This window comes from Protopterus annectens, chromosome 4.part0 (genome assembly GCF_019279795.1).
Source record: "Protopterus annectens isolate FY-2018-M chromosome 4.part0, PAN1.0, whole genome shotgun sequence".
Classification (NCBI taxonomy): domain Eukaryota; kingdom Metazoa; phylum Chordata; order Ceratodontiformes; family Protopteridae; genus Protopterus; species Protopterus annectens.
Genome location: NC_056733.1, coordinates 1,867,998,325 through 1,868,020,876, shown reverse-complemented (window position 1 = coordinate 1,868,020,876; position 22,552 = coordinate 1,867,998,325). Strand labels below are relative to the sequence as shown.

The window sequence follows — 22,552 nt, the reverse complement described above, 5'->3', positions numbered from 1 at the left end:
TTGCTCATCATGTCTCTTCCATAATCAGGAAAGCCTTCTACCTGACACAGTTAATTTCAAGGGCACATCACTGAGATCCAAAGATGTTATTCTGCCACTGTACTCTCCATTTACCAGACCCATCGCTGAATATGATGCCATCTTTGGTATGTATAAATCAACAGATTAGCACAACTCTCCTTATACTCAGTATGGTTCATGTTCCTATGTTCATAGATGTATGTATATATAAACACAAAGACAGTCCAAAATCAATGGTGTTTTCTTGCTAGGTTTACAGAAATGGTCAGCATAAATGCTGAAATAGGGCACTAATTCATTTTAGCAGACAATGGAACCAAATATTTTATATAGATTTTTTTTTTTAAATTACCTCTGCTCAGATGTTAATGACAATATAGCTTTCCAAACCTATATTATTAACTTTGTCTGCAATAAACTTTTTAACCTGCCAGAAAAATGGTCAACGTTTAGATAGCTCCAATCTGTTGTAATTGTGTTACACTGAAAAGGGAATGTTCACCTTAACTGACTTTGAGTGAGCTGATGTGCCATGAAGAAAATAGAATTCAGAATACATAGAGTCACTAAAAACTAAGGCAGTTTGAGATGGCAGGGAGATAAGATTTCATGTTGCTGCCTCATCCCTCAGTAGCCACCAGCAAATTTTATTTTATTTTATTTAGTTTTTTAATCAGAGGACATTAACATGGAACTCCTCCAAAAGCACAGGCTACTAAGAATACTGATTAAAGGCAAAATGACAGGAGTGTGCAAAGTAGGTCATTTATTTTATTTTGAAAAAAAAGAAGAAAATTGTGGCGAATTTAAAGACCTGGGGCTGCCTTAGCACATGCTATAACATCAACATAAAGGAAGACATAAACATTTTTGCAGCATCACAGATGTCAGCATTTCTTTTAGCCTGCAGCTCAGCAAACCATGTTTGTGTTTAGTGGTGAGCAAAGCAAAGTTTTGCTTAAACCCCAGGCTTTAAATCTAGAATATTATAAAATATCATAGCACATATCATTTTAACTCACTGCAGCTTGTGTTTAGCCTTTGAACATCAGTTAGCAAAGTTACACAGAATTTCATCACTTACCTGAGGTCGAATTATGAGATACCATTCAGAAAAAAGTGAAAGAACCAAATAGCTGCTTCAGCCTACGAAAGCATGAATGATGAACAATTAATATTTACGGTACCTGAAGATCCACAGACTTTCTAGCTAATGCAAAGGTTTCCAGGGCAAGCTATCTAGGCTAGGTGTGGGATAATGTACCTCTGCCCAGCCTCAACAGACCTGCTCATAAGCACTGCAGTTCTGCTAAAGTATGATAGTAATGTAATCAACAGATCAGTATTGATATCAGGACAAATCTTTTTCAGTTATCCTTAACTGAATTCTTGGCCATCAAAATACCACCCTCACCCTCCCCACACATGTGCACGGACACACACAAACACATATCCCCGCAACCAAATTTCCACACATGTATGCATGCGTACATAATTTGTTTACTGATGTCACCAGTAGTGGGTTCAGAGTGAGGTACTTGGCAATAAAGTCTAGGAGACCACTGATATATCAAGTTCAATTTCCCAGGTGCCTGAGAGCAGTCCCTGGCTAAGTAGTAGGCTGAAGCTTGCTATGAAAATTAAAGCCAGGTCTACAAAAAGCAGCACATTAGCAGCTCATAACCTTAATCACCTGCACTAAGTGCTACACAAGAAAAAGTAATGGACAGGGAGTTGGCAGCTAAGTTTTTTAATCAGTCTGTCTAGTTAAATGACTTGCTTACAGGGTCACACAGTAGGCAAATGAGGGTTGTTTGAATCCAACCAAGGACTGCTGAAATGTATAGTATATGAGTCATAGTCTTAAAACCTCTGCTCCTAAATGTCAGATATTACTATACAGTGCAAGTAGTCTGACAGGGAATATAGGAGAGCAGGATGAGAAGAAGGAAGTATTATTGGTACTACAGGATCCAAAGCTAATGATGAGGTAATGAAACATTGAGATGTCAATTATTTGTGCAAGATTTACAAAAAAGGGTGAAATACAGAAGAAGTAGCAAGCTGTGTTAAGGGGAACATCAGTATTAATGTAAAATCCTCTCCATTTAAAATCAACCACTGGTATGCGTTTTAAAAACCCTTCTAGAGCATGTTTTATGTCCTTTAATAAGTGGAAGGGCATTTTAATTCTTCAATGGACCAAGGGAAACAGATGTGTTGGTAAGCTTAAGGACATTCGGATATTACAAACAGAATTTTCAAATGAAATTTATTAATACTGCCCGTTCTTTATCATACTGAATGGTAGTAACTCAGGTAGATGTAAAAGATCCTACAGCAGTAACAGAAAAGAGAGTAGGGGAATTTACATAGTGTCTTTGTAAAAATTACCCTAGTCAGCATAAATACCACCTTGGGTCAATGCTGAAAAAGGGGCCACTGCACTACAGCAAATAACTCGGTTAACAAAGCATGCATGAATGAATGAACAAACAAACAAATAAATAATTATACAAAGACTTCTCATTAGTATTCAGATATGTGTACGCTGATTGGTCAGCCCAACCAGTATGTGATATGCCTACTGTAAATCGAGCAAATACCAACAGAAAAAAGTTTGGCCACTGAAGTACCATTGAGTGGACAGACTTTTCTACTGATACATGCTATAGAGAACAGAGCAAAATACAAGAAAAATCAGGTATGTTCTGCAAAACTAAATAAACAGAAATGTAACTGATTTTCCTTGTATTTCTGCACTGTCTCTCCTTAAATCTCGGCAGACTACTGTAACTCTGAACTGTCTGGATTTTCACAGACTGCCCAGATTTTTGTCTCATAGTTTCTTCTTTTCCTCATTAACAGATGTATTTTACTGGCAAGCCACCAGGGATGGGAGCCTTTAAATAATGACATACATTTGAGGTTTAGGCTTCATATCATTCAGAAAATGTACACTAACACAAAATTTCTGCCTCAAGCAACTTTCTAAGTTTATAAGAGTAATAAAAGCTGTACCTATTTTTGGACCCCCCCACCCCCAATTAAGTTGTGCTTTGTGTAGGTTTATTACATTAAGACTGTCAGGAACAGGCCAAAAAAAAAAAAAAAAAAAAAAAAAAAAAGCAATGGAGATTCTGTTTTTTCCATTGCTTATTTTGAACAGCATTGATGTACTGTGCAAGCGTGGGAAAGTAAGTCCCATATATGTGCACAGTGCATCAAAAATGCAGAAGAAAGTGAAACAACATAGAACAGGGTCTATATTACATGATCGAAGTTTCAAAACTTTGAATCTGATATAGTCAACACCATATAATTGAAGTTTTGAATCACTGAAAATGCAATAAAACATAACCTACAAAAACAAACCATTTAAATGCTCTAAGCAGGGGGGGCAAACCCCCCTGCAGCCCCACTCTCCCCGCTACTTAAATATACTAACTCTGAGATCGCACTACAGTGTAGAAAAAGGAAATCTTCCCTTTCCATGCTGTATGGACATCTCCGTTAAAAGATTTGAAGTTTCAAGACTTCGATCATATGGTGTCGACCATATCAGATTCATAGTTTTGAAACTTCGATCTTCTGATATAGACCACATAGAATATTACAGCCCCACTATACAAAGACATTATTTAAGAAAGGTAAGCAATTTCCTTCTTAAATAATGTCATTGTATAATAGCAATAACCCACTCCTGATTGTAGATAATATTGGATTTACCCACACCCAGTCATGGGCTATTGCTTAAATATCCTGTGGAAGATGGAAAGGTGCAGAACTGTCATCGAAATAAAACTTTATTCCTCTGTCATTCAAACTTAAATTCTGAAATCAGTGACAAAGCAATAATTTCAGAATGTGCAAGGTTGAAATGGTTCATTTTCAGCAAAGAAACATATGTTGCAGAAGTACTTGTCTTGATTTATCAATTTTTGACAGTGACTTCTTTGTACATATTTGCCCATGTCACAATTCCTGTGCTTCTTGGCAATGGATATCTAGGATGCAGGACTTCATTGCTGTGTCCAGAGCGAAAAAGTATAAATAGTAAGACAGACTGGGGCTACCATACATAAGAAGCAAAATGTAAAAAAATGAATTGTAATACTTGAAGCATTACTGAACATTTATAAACTGTTTGACTGATTTGCATTTTGCCTTGTTTATGCTCTCTTGCCTTGCCTATTATAGGCATAACTTTCCTGTCTTACAAAAAAGAGAAAATACAGCAGAATATGCATTGTAAGAAAGACAGAAAGCTCTGCAAGGTATGATGAAAGGGCTACTCATGCAGTACTTTAACTGTTGACGGCTACGTATGAGAGAGTAGGCATGAATGTGCTAACTAGTAAATGTGAGCAGAATGCAGGCCATCCTGGCAGTTTAAAGAGGCTATAGGTACAGTATTGTTTCTCTGGGAGTCTTACCACCTGGCAGCTAATCAAATCGGCAAGCTTTCTGTCAACTCCATCCTGCTTTGATTAAATGTCTAACAACACACCTTTATGTGTTTTTAGTGTGCCCTGGAACAGCAAAGCCTGTGAAATCTGTGGTCCCACAGATAAGCTTCCCACCACAATCTCTAAACTTCTTTGCTCAAGACTTCTGGACCAAGCCAATAATAATAAGGGGACAAAAACTCAAAACCAGAGACAAATTTTAAACATTACTCTATTTCAGTTAAGAAGATAGCAGATAAGCAGGTTTTGCATTAACATGTATCTTCTGAACTGTAAATAACATGAAATTCTAATGTCTGGCATAACTGAAAATATAACCCTCAACGATTTAACAGAAAATCAACATTTTTACCAGGAAGAGGGAATAAATGTAAGGTAAAGTCATGCATATTCTGGAAAATAAGGGACAGCTGAGAGGTATGCCCTCTCACTGTCTCTGAAATATGTAACTGTAAGAGTAATGGGTAGCTGAAAAATGAGTCTGTATGCAGTCTGTGGAAAAAATTAATTTGCAGCCAAGTACCTCAGTAGTGTAACCGTACCACATATATTTAGTATTTAGCCAAAATCAAAAAGATTTCTACCCTAGAAAATGACCTCAGTAATAAACACAGCTTCATGTTACTTTAGATTTCAACTTACAACAGTTTGTTCCAGCTTTGCTTTTTATCCATCTTTTATCTTCATGTCAGCACATTAATGACATGTAACAAATTGCACTAATGAATTTCATGTGACCTATAGCCAGTACATGTTGTTAGGGTAACCTGCCTTCGACATCGAGATTACTGAAAATGCACGCATACTTTTCTGGGTCTGCTTAATGTTTCCTACACTGTCAAGTGTGCGTATATTCATTCATAATTCAGTGCTCCAAGTTCACAAGCAGGAATCTTAATGGTCTCTCTCTTCTTATATGGATTGAAATTATTTGCAATCTTTGTACTGAATTAGTACTGAGGATGGAAATTGTCAATTATATCAATGATATGGGAACGGTTTTAATTTCATAGATTTGTAAGTACAATGTGTGTGAAAATGGGGATGTACATTTGCAAAGACTGAAACTGCTCTGTCTCAGAGTATTCACTTTTCTTCAAGGTATGACAGTCTCAGAGTTAATATATGCTATAAGTAATGAGGTTATGGGATATGCAAAAACAACTTTAAAGGGGAACAGCAATTGTCAACATATTCTGTTTTCCTGTGAATTTTTCTTTTTGGTAATTCCAGTAGGATAAGGAATCCAAAAATTCTAATGATGGAGGAAAAGAAGTGACAATGGCATTTGGCCCTTATGTTAATTGCAGCTTTTCATAACTTTTCTGCTTCATCTTCTGGTACTTGGACATTACAATTACTAATAACTTTTAAAACAATTATTATTACCCTACTCTTGTATGTAGAATGAAAATGTCTTATTATATTTGTTTCAGGCCTAATAACTCTACAGCTATATTGTTGAGGTTGTACAATAAGGGCTCATTTATATTCAGAAATGTGCATACTGATTAGACAGCCCAATCAGCATACCCACTGAAAATACAGCATACGTTAATAGAAAAAAGTCCATATGTTGAAGTATTGTTCAGCAGCTGGACTTTCTATTGGGATATGCTCCATAATACTGCAATACGATTTTTTATGAAGGATGAGGTTAAATATGAAAAAAACAGAGATGTTCTAGAAAAGTGGGGACAGCTGAGAAGTATAGTAACCGGCAGTATGATGTTTGCAACTGGGAGTGTGTCAGAATGGTTTGTGATGTAAAATGCTTGCAACTAGGATTGTGTTGGTGTAGTTTGTTTTCTTTTATATAAATGTATGGTTGCTGATGTCATAAGTGATGGCTTAATAAAGATGTTTTTGTTTAAAAAAAGGTGCAGGAACCAAATAATTTATGTAATGCTGCTTAGGTTATATGATACATAGCAATATATGTGAAGTATAATGTTTGTTAATTTTAACTTGTTAATACAATTTGATTACTTTTATATAAATGGAAATGTGCCTGTGTCACAAGTGATAATTCAATAAAGGGGTTTAAATACTTCCAGTAACCATTCCTCTTAGCTATCCACAGTTTTTAGTGCATCTATAATTTTCCTAATATTTTTGCTCCTTCTTTTATAAAAGTTTTTTTTTTTTCCTGTAAATCAATGTGGCTTCTGCCAGCCAACAGTGCCAAACATTAAGCTTACATGCTTCCCAATGTTAGAAAATGCAAATTCCCCATAGGAAGAGAGCCCATAATGTTACTTTTTCTATGTTGCCAAGTGAAGAATTCAAACTGTTAAAAAATAATAAATCATATGACAGGAAACCGCTCCATGGAGCAGAATAATACAATATTAAAAAAATGCATGGCTACAATCAGCTGCATGGCATATCTTGCAACCTCTTCATTCCAAAACAGAGATGTCAGTGATTTTCCAGAAAATCACATATTCTATGAGCAGACCAAAAATGTGATGCAAACTACTGGGCACTTTGTGAAAATCTAGACTAGAAAAAGTTCATAGCAACATTCTATGCAGCTATTCACACACAGAGATGGTGCAAGTGTACTGCAAAGTTTGGATGTTGTAGAGTACCAGAAGTTGGCAGAAGTACAATAAGTCATTTTATACATTTTATTCCTTAAATAATGTCATTGTGTAACAGCAATGAACCACTCGTGTGTGAGACAATTCAGGATTTACCTGTGGCTGGCCTTGTTTAATCACTCAGGCTTTGCCTTTGTGATCAACCACCTGCATTACCTACTCCTAATAGTGGATTATTGCTTAACTGCCAAATGCATGATATCAAATAGCAATTTATGCTTTACCTATGACATTAACCATCTAAGAGTTCCAGTTTGTTGCTATAATACAATCTGTACCACTACATTTTTTCTGTTAGTTTATGGTTTACTACAATTCTGTCACTTCTTAGGACTCTTCTAAAGTTGTGACAACCTGGTGACCTGCACAGCTGTGTAAACAATAAGCAGACAGACAGACAATCCCTACGTCACCCAATGGGTTGCTAACTGGCTTACTGATAGAACCCACACTGTAAAAGTAGCCGACTCCAAATCCAGCTCCAGACAAGTGACAAGTGGAGTACCTCAGGGTTCAGTCCTGGGACCGCTCTTGTTTGGCATCTACTTCTCTGAAGTACAGGCCAACACTAAGGGACTCTGGATAACAAAGTTTGCAGATGACTGCAAACTGGGAGCCATTATTGAATCCCCAAATGATGTAGATACTCTACAAAAGGGCCTTACAGAAACAGATGCTTGGTGCCAGAGCCATGGGCTCAAGCTCAATGCCAAGAAATGTATAGTTATCCCCTATGGGAAAAAACATGTATCCATGAATTACCATATAGGTGGCAGTACACTAAACACCGAACGTTTGATAAGAGACTTGGGGACACAGGTGGACAGTGGTCTCTCCTTCGATAACCACATCGCCACAACAGTCAGGAAATCCTTCTATGTGGCACACCTCATCACTAAGGGCTTTTCATCCAGAAAAAAGGAGGTCATTGTCCCACTGTACTCATTTCTCATTAGACCCATTATAGAATACAATGCCCCATTTGGTATGTACCTCTCAAGACATCTGCAGCAACTGGAAAGGCCACAGAAATAACTCACTAAAAGAATCACAGGCCTAAAGCAGATGCCCTACGCTACATTTAAAGAAAGACTTGGTTTGTGCAACTGAAACATATAGCATTTGTAGTAATGACAGAAAGAATCATACATTTATAAAATGTCGCATATCGTCTACTCAGAGGCGATCTTTGCTTAACATACAAGGCCATATCAAACCCAGAGCTGTTGGACATGCTACACTTAAAGAAATCCCAATCCCTCAGAGCCACACGCTCCAGGGATCTAAACCTTGTCATCACAATAAACAAAACATGCTGGAGGGATAGGTTCCTGACCCAGAGACTCCCCAGACTCTGGAATAGATTGCCCATACATGTCAAGCAGAGTGCCTCTTTGGTCCTCTTCAAAAGGAACCTTGACGATTGGATGGGAGAAAGGAAATTCACCCCGGGGATCACGTCAGTCGCCCTGCTAGACAGGGGTCCTGGGAAGTAAATAGTGTGGGAAGAAATAGCCAGGGAATTGTTATGGCTAGGCTTGTATAGGCCCTAGGGCTGATAGCCTAGTACCAACCTATGAACCTATGAACAGGCAGACAGATTGGTAGGTTATCCGCTGATCTTTGGCTCTGTCAGCACTTCTCCTGTCTGCCGCCATTGATTATCCCCCTATCTCTGTCTCTGTCTCTCTCTCTCTCTCTCTCTCTCTCAGTTCTTACACATTTAACATTTCATTGGATGCATTTTTCTTCTTGAGAAGTGGCCTTGAGGTGACCAGAATCAGGGGATGGGAGTGGGCCAGAGGCACCAGTGCAGGACATCTGCACACAGCACATAGATGACACTGTTGTTTCCTACCTGCATTATCCTACCCAGACATGAGAAAACACTGCATCAGGGCTCATGCTTCCATATCCTGTTTACATCACTTATATGGTGTGCTGAAAGCCACACCTGCAGTGATACACCTGGAGGAAAAAGAGCTGTCCCCATCCTTTGTAGTGCTTACCACCCTCTGCAATCCCTATGACATCATGTGCCATTAACTGAGCCCAGAGCACTGGTGGCATGGCCTATACCCTTTCACTGTCCTAGCAGGCAGGCATGGCATAAATATGTATTACCTAGAATCTAATGAGTCTACATTTAAAGAAAGACTTGGTTTGTGCAACTGAAACATATAGCATTTGTAGTAAAGACAGAAAGAATCATACATTTATAAAATAATAAAAAGTCTACTACTGCTTTTCATCTATTATACAGCGTGCCATTCTATAAGGCACCAAGTTCATTAAACACTACATTTGATTCTGTAAGGGCTGATAAAGAAACAGCAAGTTGATTCCTGGCAGTTTTACACAGGGCTTCTGAAATTCCAGGGAAAACTAACTGTGGTCCTTGTAATGGCATAAATGAAAATACAAATTGATAAATAAATATTAAGTCCAAGGCTGCAACATCTGACAGCATCTGAAACGCAGTGATCTCACAGTTAGGAGGTATAAGTAGCAGGGATGTTGGAGGAATGCAGAGGGAGCTTTAAAGATGTAACAGAAAGGTTTGGAATTTGCTGTTTTGTTTTGATTCACATTTTTTTTTTTTTATTATTATCAGAAATGGCAGGCTTGGACTGTGTATTTTCAAACATGCACATAGTTACACATGTCTGGTGCAAGAAACCTTGCACTGATTTAAATGCCAGAACTAAATAACAAAAGCTTTTTCCGGATATTTTAAAGTACCTCTTACTATAAACAAACCAATTTTAGTTATTTAGCTAACAACCAATTATTCTGACTGCCAAGAAGATGGTCTGACCATCTTCTAAATGTCAAAAAGGGAAAAACAAATACCAATATTGCACAGCAAAGTTCTGTGAGAATCGTGCACTTACCAGCAGATCTGAACTTGTCTGAAAGGTGTCAATGTAATAGGAATAATGCTGGTCATCCATTTGATTCAGAATAGCTGTCATACAAGCCACAAAATGACTCTGAAACACAAGTAAGGTAATAAAGAAGAATTAAAATTGCTAGACATGTAGAAATATTTTAGTGCAACAGTACAAAAACTGCTTTTCACATATTTTGATAGTACCTTTGTTTATGATGCAGTGAAACTCAAGAGAAATAGGAAAAAGCATCTTAAAAGCCTTTGAGCTTTGATTGAGTGCTATTAGACTGGCGTACAACCTATTCATCTGAGAGAAATGCCCGGTATTTTACTTAAAGGATGAAACACAAATGTACAGACATGGATGACAGACAGGAGATCACAAATTGAGTTTTGGAACCATTAATTCAACTATTTATGTCCAGCAAAGCAAGTTTATAATCATACAATATCCACAGGAAAGAAAATGGACAAAGGCTACTTAAAAGTATGCATAGGATTTTCTGGAGCTTGGAAAGTTACAGGAGGATCAAGTCATTTTACACAGTTTATTGGTGTCAGTTATTTCTCTTATTGGTTCCTGATACTTATCAGCTGTGCCTACTGCAAATGCTCACATGCTAGTAGCTTGCAGTACATCTGCTCACTGCCACTTGCTCAAAAAAAGCAAATGCTCTAACTCCCACTAGCTCAACATATCAGTCCCAACCCTCAGTCCTATAAATTAAACAATCCTACCAGAACCAAAACCTTAAGCCTAAAACTCCCAACCAGTTCTCATCCCTGACTCCTCAGTCCCTTCCCTTAAACCTCCGGTCCCCTTACCAAAGTCTAAAGTCCCTGATCTCTCCCTAAATCTAAAACTTATTTTCCACTCCCTAAACTTAAAACTCCACCCCGTCTCCCTAAACCTAAATTCTCAGATCATTCCTTAACCCTAAAACTCTCTTCTCACTCTGTAACACTAAAAAACACTTAGAGTTTCATTGGTTCACAGGTAAATACTTGGCTGGCTGCCCTTGATGGCCATTTTAAGCTTAGACAATTGCCCCCTTTTGTGATCGAACTAATCTATCTCATATGGTTATAGATTTGCTTTATCCATCCCATGGTCAATAATCATACATATCCCATAATGAGAATAACTCAGATTATACCATAGATAATCTGAGGGGATCCATGCATGGGAAAAAGGATTTAGGAACTGCTTGTGTCCATTGATAGTGCAGGGGGCAGTCCTGGAATAATTTTCTGTTTCCCATCCATAGATCTAAGTTGCACTTGAATACGGACAGGGATGAACTTTGTTTTATATGGTTGGGAAGTCTAGTCTAGAGCAGTGGTGTCATGTGTGATATACCTGTCCCTCCAAACCATTCTATTAACGTTGCATAAGAGGTTTAGATCCCTAGACCAAGTATTTCTGATGTTGTTTGACTCGCAGTAAAATCATCAGTATTGGGTCAGTGGATGTCTTGTATGCCAGACACAGGTCACCTCTCAGCAGTCTGTAGATATCGAGTCTAGTGACAGGACTCTGAGTTGGTCCATGAAGGACATATCATTTAAGCATCATATTCTTTTACTAAGTTATCTCTGTGAGCATTCCAGTTGCATGTGTATGGATGCTCCCAAATTCAAAAATCCCACTCCCTAAATCTAAAGCCCCCTCCTCACAACTGCTTCCCAACCTCATATTCAAGTTTGAGTGTGAGCAATGCTCCTCCCCTCCCCATGGCTGCTTGTCCAAACTCATACTGGAGTTTGAGCATGAGCAATAGCCTAGACAAACTACAGGGAGTTTGAGTCCCTGGCTTCAAGACAATGTTTTGTAAGCATATGTGACTCAAGTGCCTACAGTGAACCTTATCTTTCTTAGTTTAAAAGGTACCCACAATTTTTCTAATTAGAGGTCTTGGCTTGCTAGCAAGGAACCAAGCTACATATTTTTGGAAACAAATATGAATATTAGAGATTACAATCACATATTCAAAAACAGTGCAGATATTCACTGTTGGTTTATGGATTTCAATTAGAAATGTTTGTGGAGTGATGTATCAGTATCACATTTATAATATTGTATGGAAAAATATTTGTTTGTTTGAGAACACTCTGAAGGCATTGCTCAAGTCTACAGTTTTATATAATAAACTTTTCTTTACATAATAAAGAAAAAAAGGCATCACCTACTTTTCATCTCTTTTCACACACAAATCATTTAGATAGCATACATTCCAAATAAAATAGGAGTTATCCAAAAAACACAGGAAACAAACAGAAATGTTGATTCTAATACTGGGTGGTATTGTACACCATTTGGTGTATTTGCACTTCATCCTTCTCTGACATGTACTTCTGACTTTTTGATTCTGCATACAGGCATATATAGAATACATTTCACTTTCAAGAGCATCATATCACAATATAAGAACCGTCTGATGGCATACAAATGAGAATAAACTATATTTGTCATTTATACTGAATTTCTAATTTTACTATGTAATTTCATTAAGCAAAATAAGAATCAGTACACGTTGAACATACACATTTTTTCCAAACAACTGTCATGCCAAACCATATCTATTTTAAGGTTATGTACAGGTTCACAAAGAAAACTGCCTCAGTGAAGAACTCTCCAATCTGCCCTGAGGTCAGTATCTTGATAAATATATTGATGAAGAGGAACACAGACGTTTTCAACATTTATGAGGAAGACTGCAACACTCAAACGCCAGCTATTAAATATGGTTGACTTCAAGACTGTATCATCTTGCAGTAGAGTTATGTCAATAAGTATGAAAAGTGCAGTAACACACCATTGAGGGCAAACATGGTACTGCTCAAAAAAAGAAGACAAGTAATAAGTATAATCAAAAATAGAGCAGTCCACGAACCATGCAGTCCATAAGAAAAGTCCACCATAAATAGTAAATTCTGTTTTATTTTAAAACTGGTAAGCGCTTTCACATAGGAGCTTCTTCAGACCATCAAACAGATACTCATCCAAATTCATTTAAATAGTGCACATTAGCCAATCATCCTGTGTTAGGCAATACAAATGTACTAATTTAAAGTCAAATCACCAAATTATGCACACTTCCGCACTAGTAACAAATATATAGACCATAAACATAACTATTGAAAAATTAAATATTTGCAAAAAATAAAAAAGACATCTGTAAACATATACAAATTATTATAATAATTCTTAAATGCATAAAAGACATCATCTTAGGGCTAACTTACAGAAAGTCTCCTAGATTTTAGTGTGGGCTTAATGGAAGCTCTCTCATTCAAGCCCATGGCCCTATCTGCCCTAAGCCTTAAAATCCACCTACCTTTCTTACTTTCAGTTAGGTTTTGTATATCACCTTCCCTTACTGTGGGTTTAACCAAATCCATTACCAAAATTCGAAAGGTCTGATCATCCCCCTGTACCATAATATGTTTGGATAGGGCATTGGTTTGTGTTCTAACTCTAATATTATAGACTTGTTCCCTAATTCTGTCTCTAAATAGCCTATCCATTTTCCCAACATAAAATGACTCGCAGGTCACACACTTAGCCATATAAGCCACATGTGATGTTCTGCAATCCGCACTGATTTCAAAATGGAAGTGCTGCCCTGTACTGGGGTGTACAAAAATTCCTGTGGTATCCAAGTAATCACAGAAATTACAATTCCCACATGGATGGGTACCTTTAATACTTTCAAGGGGTCTACCTCTATTCCTAGGATGGCATAATATTCTTTTCAGGTTATGTTTATTTTTAAACAGAAAACTAGGGTTCTCCCCTACCACCTTCTTAACCACTGGGTCGGTGGTTAAAACTCACCAGTTTTTCCTAATGATATCCATAATTGGCTTAATATCTGTGGTAAAATACATCAGAACTTTCATGACATTAGGGTAGAAAACACCCTTAGGGCGATCAATGGATTTAACATTATGGGAATAATAAGGTCTAGCTATGTCTTGCCTTAAATCACCAATCCCATGAAGAGTCTTATCTACCTCAATGGAGCTATAGCCCCTATCTACCAACCTATCTCCCAGTGTGGTCAACTCCTGGTTAAACCCTTCACCCGAGGCATTCAATCTAGAGTCCCTCATCCCTTGTCCTCTGATGACATTCTTGAAGGTATACTGGGGGTGCATGCTACTTCTATGTAAGAGTGTTCCTGTAGCACTGTTTCCTATACACCCCAGTATTAATTAAACCATTGTTCAACCTTTCCACATATACATCCATGTATTCAATCCTGGTTTGAGAATAATTCATGGTGAATTTTAGAAACTCATACATTCCATTCAATTGTACCAGGAATAAACTCAAGTCCATCAATGTACCCTCCCATAGAGGAAGAGATCATCAACAAAATGTCGATAGAACATAACATGTCTTAAGTATGAATTCAACTTAAATAATATTTCTTCCCATAGTGCCATAAACATGTTGGCGTAGCTATTGGCACAAAAAGTGCCCAAAGCCATGCCATCACACTGTAGGTATATATTTTCCTCAAAGGTGAACATGCCATGCATAGTTGGAAAAATTAGTTTCACTGTATTGAAGATATTCCGGAAATTGTGACTGAAAACACTCATGGACCTTAGACAGTGGGGAAAAACATGGCAATTGGCCTATAGTTTGATAATTCTGTGGATTTGTTTCCCTTATATAAAGGTAGGATAAGTTTTTTTTTTTTTTAACTTTTTTTCCATCTGAGTGGGACATAAGATTCCTCAATGGCTCTCTTTATTACTACGGACACTAGATAGGTAAGTGCATCAGCTGCTATTTTAATGCATTCTGATAGAAGGCTTTCAGCTGATAAGGTGGCTGATTTCAGTTTGTGAAGATGTTTTTTGATAGCTGAGGTAGGTTTGTGAGAGAACCTAAGGGTGGGGGCAGCTGACATGAATGTTGAAGATGGGATGTGTGGAGACAGATTTTTCGGTAAGTGAGGTAGCTACAAGTATGAAGTGCATATTAAATTTGTAGATGATATGTGTGTCTGTCTCAGATGTTAGAGGAGCTGGTTGTAAAGTTTTGCCTGGGTGAAAGAAGTTGTTAATTGTTGTCCAAAAATACATAGGATTTTTAGAGATGGCTGCAAGTTTATGAAGTAGTTTTTTCTTGTCCTATTGTGTTAGGAGTTTAGTTTTGTTATGTAATTTATGACACTGTTTATAGTTTGAGTTTTGTTTGAATGACATGCTTGCCACTCTTTGCCTCTTTGTTTCATTAATTGGTTTGTATGGGAAGTAAGCAGGGGGCAGGGATTAACTCTCTCTCTTCTCATTGGGGAGTGTTGATCTAATATACTGAGAAATGTTTCACTGACTGTATTTCTTGTTTCTTTTAATGGATGCATTTTTTGGTTCATTCTAAATGCAAAATGTTAATACAGCTATGTACGTATCTTTGCTAAAATTACATATGTACCCTACTATGTTTTAGACAACTGGTTTTGATGCTTTTGCAAGTTTTCTTGTGGCATAAGTGAGATAGTGGTCACCTAAGCTATAAGGCAGAGACCCTGCCTGAAATATGTTTTATGGATGTGTTGTTAGAATTCAGATGAGGGTTGTTTCCTTTTGAGAGAGTTTGTTGTACCTGGTGAGGATATTAAAAAGTTGAGCAAAGCCATGTAAGGTTTGTTGGTATGATATACTGCTTTTATATGTGGGTGACCAGTTTATGTAAAGGTTTCCTAAAACTATGATCTCTTTGGTTACATTGTTGCATACCCAGGACAGAATGCCCTTAGCAGTGGGAGTGTTGTTTGGAGGAGGAATTTAGAAGCCAATAATACATAGGCATTTACTCTTGGTTAAGGAGACAGCTTACAAATGTAGTATTGGTCCCATTGTGCAGCATTCTATGGTTTTCTTAGCATAATCTGAAGGTCTGTGGATAGTTTCACAAGTCAACTTTCACACTTACATTATTAGTCTCTGGTTAGACTAAAACACTGCATTCCATTCCCAGCAAACTAAGTCAACTGCAAATCATTTAATGTCTGAGGGAGTACCTGTTGAAAGTGTGTGGCCCATTACTGTGACCCTCAGAGCTGCTCATCTAGAAGTGCAAATGTGCATAATACATAGCAAATCTGAGATGGTAGCATCTTGCAGGATTCTCCTTTCTATGTGCTACAGCAATTCTGGAGTTAGTGTATATTATATAAGTAATGTGGATGTCAGGGCATATTAGGGGAACAGGAGGTGCAGCCCTTCTTGTAAAAATACGGATCATTGCTGACTGTCTCAGCACAAAAAGCAACATTAACTACTTGAAAGACTGGACTAAACATAACAAAACTCATCAGTCAGCACTGTGCTATGGGGGATAAAGTCCTAACTATGGTCCTGGCGACCTGAGTGTGGCTTGGGCATTTGAGGTTCTGGCAGGGGTGAAAGTATATGCCTGTCCTGGGGGAAAGTGTGTTGTGTTCATGAGGCACATAAAGTGGCCAGATTTCCCTGGTACTGGCTGGAAAATAACTGCAGAGATTCTTTAAGGGGTGGAGCAGTTTGCCATTATCAGCTCCTTGAAGAAATGTGGAGCAAACTGGTACTGTCCACTCATTGCATGCTGCACTTACATGGTGTTACCGGCAGGGACAGTAATAGTAAAACAGCTCTGGAAGCTATATGACATGAACTTGGGACACCTCAACCTCCTCGCTGGCCCCAATCCTTATTCAGAGGTAGTCCAGCAGAAAGCAGTAGGGATAGCCAGACCTGGAAACACAAAGTAAGCAAAATAAAAGGAACAATGGCCGTCAGATACAACTTGTATACCCATTATCCCACACCATTTTAAGTAAACAGAAGTAACAAAGAAGGGTACAAGCCAGTGGATATGTTGCTTTTCTTTTTGCAAAATGTTCAAAGTGCAAAATTGTTTTGTGTTCACAAACTAACATGTCAACTTAAATGCCCTACAGATGAAAACATTTCACAAATCATAACCTAATAATAGACTCCTGCATCTTGGCCTATCCCCTATATGCATAATTTATTTAGCAATGCCTTTAGCCTTGCTTATAGACATCAGGAAGCAAAGCATGGTCACCTTGGATGAATAACCATAGGTTGCTGCATAGCTCAGCAGTTCATAGAGTTCCAGTAAATTTTTACTTATCCCAAGTTGTCAAGGAACCTATCAGTTAAACACTTGATCGTGTAAAAAAAAATCTGGCTAGGTTATTACTAAGAAACCAGAGAAGACATTAGGAGTTAAAGTTAATGTACACTCCTTCAGTCATTGCTGCTATTGTGGTGTAACAATGGCTAATAAAAAATAACATTTCCCATCAAAATATCTGCACTTAAGATGCTTCAAATGAGCCTAACTCTATCCATCTCCAAATTATCTGTCCATGACAGACTAAGCCAAAATAACCTAGTAAAATAATAAAAACCCAGTGTACTGCTTCTTATTCTTTATGCTTTTACAACTGCAGGACATATATTATCCTATAAAACAGCACTAAGTTGGGGATACAATGATGTAAGAATCAACAGAGAAGAAACTCATGATGTTCAGGGATCAGGTCACATCCAATTTTAATAGCAGAGATGTCCAAGCAGACTCATTGAAAGTGTATCACTTTGAACAGCAACTGTAAAAAACTGCAAACTAAACTAAAAACACAGTTCTTCATGGATTCTTGGACCAAATCCTTAAGGACACCAAAGGATATGTGGTATAATTAAAAGAAAATAGCATAAAGAAATACCCCTAATAATGTCTTATTCAAAATATTAGGGGTAAACCCTGCTCTGAGTCTGGCACTTCTACTTTTACATTTGCTGCATTCTTTGCCTCTTTTAATATTTGTTTTATTTTATATTGTTTTTGTTTACTAGATTTGTCTGACTGGGTTTAGTGAAAATAAAAAACTTTTAGGCTGAGGCCTAGGAAGAAAAGTTCAAACATATTACAAACATTTTTAAACACACATATTCACTAATATACATGAGCAAACATTAAGTAATATACCTTAGCAATCACACATACATTTGCTAGTTAGATTTATTTTCATATGAAACAAGGGAAACTATTACAGCATAAAAGACCCTCATGCATTAAGTAGATTTTGAACATCGAGCAATGGAAGAGCTGTAGTAATAGGTTTATCAAACAGTTAACAGATTTTGTGATTAGTGATTAGAAATTAAAAGGAATGGAAGTGAGAAAAGGAACTTGGTATGGCAGAAAATATTAATATTGTAGTTAAGACATGGGGTATTAAGCAGGTTCAGAAACAATTATATATGACTATCATAAGATTTATTGTAAAAGTATAGAGGTGGGGTGGCACACACTGCCACAAGACTAGGCAAATTGTTGGGACATGCTAGTAAAACTACTCAAGTATTGCTGAAGTCTGACTGTGGGGCATATGATTCTGAAATGGCTTGACTAGGTGGCAAGCTGAAGATCGCAATGGCATTTATCCTGGAGACATACAGGAGTAGATCCACTGACTTGACAGGTGAAGTTTTATTTGTGTTTTAAATGAGTTTACACTTTAAATGGATTTCAGTGGTAGCAGGGTATGTTTCCATACTTTAGCAACACTATTTTAATATAGAGAAACACCAGCAGTGTTAGAAGATTTGATTATAGTGATTTATGATTTTTCTCTAGATCATAAAATTCTATTGGGTGGTAGTGTTGTATTAAATTAAGGGCTGGACATTTTTCTAGATTAAAAAGAAGCCTGCTTATTCTGGTTAGCTGAGAAAGAATGATGTATTAGTTCTAACCAGTTTAATTCTCTGAATGCTACGCAGAAGTGTGTTCTATTCATAGGTTCATAGGCAAGTACTAGACTAACTGCCCTTGTGGGCCATTTTAAGCCTAGGAAATTTCCTTTGGTGAGAATCAAACCCTATACTTCTTGTCTTTGAGGTAAGCACTTTAACCACTATGCCAACCAATTGCTATAGTCTACAGCAACTTCGGCTAGTTTATTATAACATTGTCAAGTCTGGATAGCTGTGAAACTTGAATGCTAATGAAGATTGGGACAGCAGAGAGGACAGAGGAGAGATAGCAGTAAGAAAGCAGAGGCTATACATCTTCTGGCCAAGTCAGTGAGGAAGGCTTTTACTGTATATAATGTATATAGTTTTTGGTGGGGTTTTTTTTAACAATGTATGCTTGTATGATACGTGGTAGTCAGATTTTAACTGGTCATTTATGATGACACCTGGTAATTTCATATGGTTTACTTGTTATGTCATGGTGTTGTTGGCATGAGGCAATAGTGAATAGTATTGTTTTGGTGGAAATGTGTTTTGAGGTAGACAGCAGTAATTGTTTTAGGGTCTAGAAGTATTTATGAATTATATAGTCATATTATTATTATAAATTGAACATTGTGCTCCCATGTTCGTGATTGAGTCCTTGATTACACCAGCACCATCAAATTTGTTTCATGTGACCTTCTCACTGAAAATTTTGCTTCATTTGTTACCATCACATCACCAAAAAAGGAAAAAAACTAAGGGTAATGCTGCTCAATGCCAGAAGTCTAAATCTCAAAATGCACGCACTTGAGGCCCTTCTCAGTATGGAGAACATCGATGTCTGTGCTGTGACAGAAACCTGGTTCAAGGCTCCTGAGAGCACCCGGCTATCAGGTTTTACCTCATATCATGCGTTCCGGCCCCAAAATCTGGACAATACCAAGAAAGGAGGGGGGGTATCCATATTCATCAAGGACACCCACACCTCAAGACTGGTGGCAATGCACGATGCATCGGAGACCATCCAGGTGCAATTAACCATAGGCAAGACTGCTCTGCAAATTGTAGCATGTTACAGGCCACCCTCACAAACTCAGGAACCTCACATGGCCTTCCTGAAAACACTAGAGGGGATAAATGTATCACCAAACACCATCATACTAGGTGACTTCAATTACCCTAATATAGACTGGGAACACTACTCAAGCCCAAACACCCTAGCCCAAAAGTTCCTGGAATTCATAAACTCAAATGCCATGGAACAACTAGTCACCATCCCCACAAGAGGAGATAACATACTTGATCTCATCATCACGAACATGGGAGCACAATGTTCAACACCGGAGGTGTACCCTCACTGGTGAGATCAGACCACAAACTAATCTCGCTGGAGGTCCTCATCCCACCCCACCTGAAATAAAAAGACCACAGTAAAGAACTTCTCAAAAGCCGACTTCACACTTCTAAAGACTAGTGTGGTCTCCTTTAAGGCCCCGAGCGGCGGAAAACAGTACTCAAGCCGCTGAATCACTTACAAATGCCTTCTACCAGCACCTGCAGGACTGCATGGATAAGGCAATCCCAAGCAAAACAAAGACTCTTTGTACCAAAGGCAAGCATCCAGTCTGGTGGACCCCAGCCATAAACAAACTCTACAACAAAAGGAGGAAGCTACTACAAGATAGAGCAAAATCCTTAAAAGGTAAGACACCCTTGATCACTATAAGTAAAAACTAAGAGCTCTCATAAAATCATCCAAAGCAAATTTCGAGAGAAAAATAGCTAAAGACTCAAAAGACAATCATAAGGCCTTCTTTAGCTATGTTAGAAACCTGGGAGGAAACTCCCAGATATGCTCAGAGCTAGTTCAAAATGATGTGAAGATTACTGATCCTACAGACATTGCCAACATACTGGCTGACAGGTTCAGTGCAAACTTCTCCCCTCCCCAAAGGAGAGATATCTATACCAAACGATTGCAGCCCCCAAACATCTCCAGCGCCCAAGTGAGAACTGCTCTCTCCAAAGCAAAAACACAGCATCCATGGGACCTGATGGTGTCCCCGGCTGTGTGCTCCATGAACTCAATGAGGAATTAAACCCACAGCTAGGACAGCTGTTTAATCAAAGTCTTACCTCTGGATACGTACCCAGGAGTGGCGCACTGCAACTGTGGTACCACTTCACAAAGGCGGTGCCTCCACCGACCCTGGAAATTACCGGCCCATTAGCTTGACAAGCCTTATCTGCAAAGCCATGGAGAGGATCATAATGGACCTCATAAATAAAGACATAGGGAATTTGCAGACTTTGGATCCAACCCAGTTTGGCTTTGTCAAAGGCAGATCATGCCTTTTAAACTTGGTTGACTTTTGAAACAGTCACCAAAGCCATTGATGAGGAAAGGCAGTCCATACAGCCTACCTCGATCTGGCTAAGGCCTTCGATACAATACCCCATTCGGGTATCATTGAAAAACTCATCAGCTTAAATGTCAACCCATACATCACAAGATGGGTTGCAAACTGGCTGAGTGACAGAACCCACAGGGTCAGAGCTGCTGGCGCCATGTCAGACTCAAAGCCTGTCACAAGTGGTGTCCCACAGGGCTCAGTCCTGGGCCCACTCTTGTTTGGCATCTACTTTTCAGTACAAGCAAACACAGGAGGGTTATGGCTGACAAAGTTTGCAGATGACTGCAAACTGGGCCATAGTAGAAAACACATCTGACACAGATATCCTTCAGAAGGGTCTCACAGAAACGGATAACTGGTGCCAGAGCCACGGCCTAAAGTTAAATGCCAAAAATGCATAGTCATACCCTTCGGGAAAAACAAGGTTACCCTAGCTACCAAATAGGTGGCAATCCACTGAGCACAGAAGAAGTTATCAGGGACCTGGGGACCCAGGTTGATAGTAGTCTGTCATTCGACACCCATGTAGCTAAAGTAGTTAGGAAGACCTTCTACATTGCCCACCTTATCATGAAGGGATTCTCATCTAGATCAAGGGAGGTCATAGTCTCCTTTACTCATCACTCATCAGACCAATGATTGAGTACAATGCCCCATTCGGAATGTATCTGACCCGACACTTGCAGCAGCTGGAGAGGCCACAAAAGTTCCTCACCAAAAGGATAAAGGGTCTCAAAATCTGTCCTATGCTGCCCGACTGAAAGAACTCCAGCTCTATTCAGTCGCTTACCGCGGTGCCCTTTGCCTAACATACAAGGCCATGTCAAACCCAGATTTGATGAATATGCTTCACCTCAAAAAATCTAGATCCATCAGAGCCACAAGGCGGGAGACTTAAACCTTGACACGGCTATTAATAGGACGTGCTGGAGGGATAGATTCATCACCCAAAGACTCCCTATGCTGTGGAACAAAATCCCGGTACATGTGAGGCAGAGCACCTCGCTGGCCTTGTTCAAGAGAAATCTTGACCAATGGATGGGAGATCGCAGATATACCCCAGGGATTACCTCAGTGTCACTGCTCGACAGAGGCACAGAAAAATAATGGGTATAGTTCCCCATACTAAAGGGGTGGCCTAAGCCACAAAACGATGGGCTAGGCTTGTAAATGCCCTCGGGCAGATAGCCTAGTATGAACCTATGAACCTATAAATACTTGTCTGAATACAACAGCATAGTTATGATCAATAAAATATTTACTTTCTCTTAATCTGTCAGTGATTACACCAGAGTACTGCAGCTATTTGGCTATATGTGCATTCCCATTCTGTTTTGTTTATGTTAACCCTCAGATTTCTGACCCCTCTAACCTGCA

The 22,552-nt window shown here is 38.5% G+C and overlaps 1 protein-coding gene across 1 annotated transcript in view; it reads right to left on the bottom strand.

Moving 5' to 3' along the window:
• Positions 1–22,552, bottom strand: part of DOCK2 (dedicator of cytokinesis 2) — a 4,134,711-nt gene that overhangs the window by 1,204,695 nt on the left and 2,907,464 nt on the right. The window contains exon 28 of the mRNA XM_044069535.1: positions 9,991–10,089. Coding sequence (XP_043925470.1) covers positions 9,991–10,089 — 99 coding nt within the window. The remainder of the gene's footprint in view (positions 1–9,990; positions 10,090–22,552) is intronic.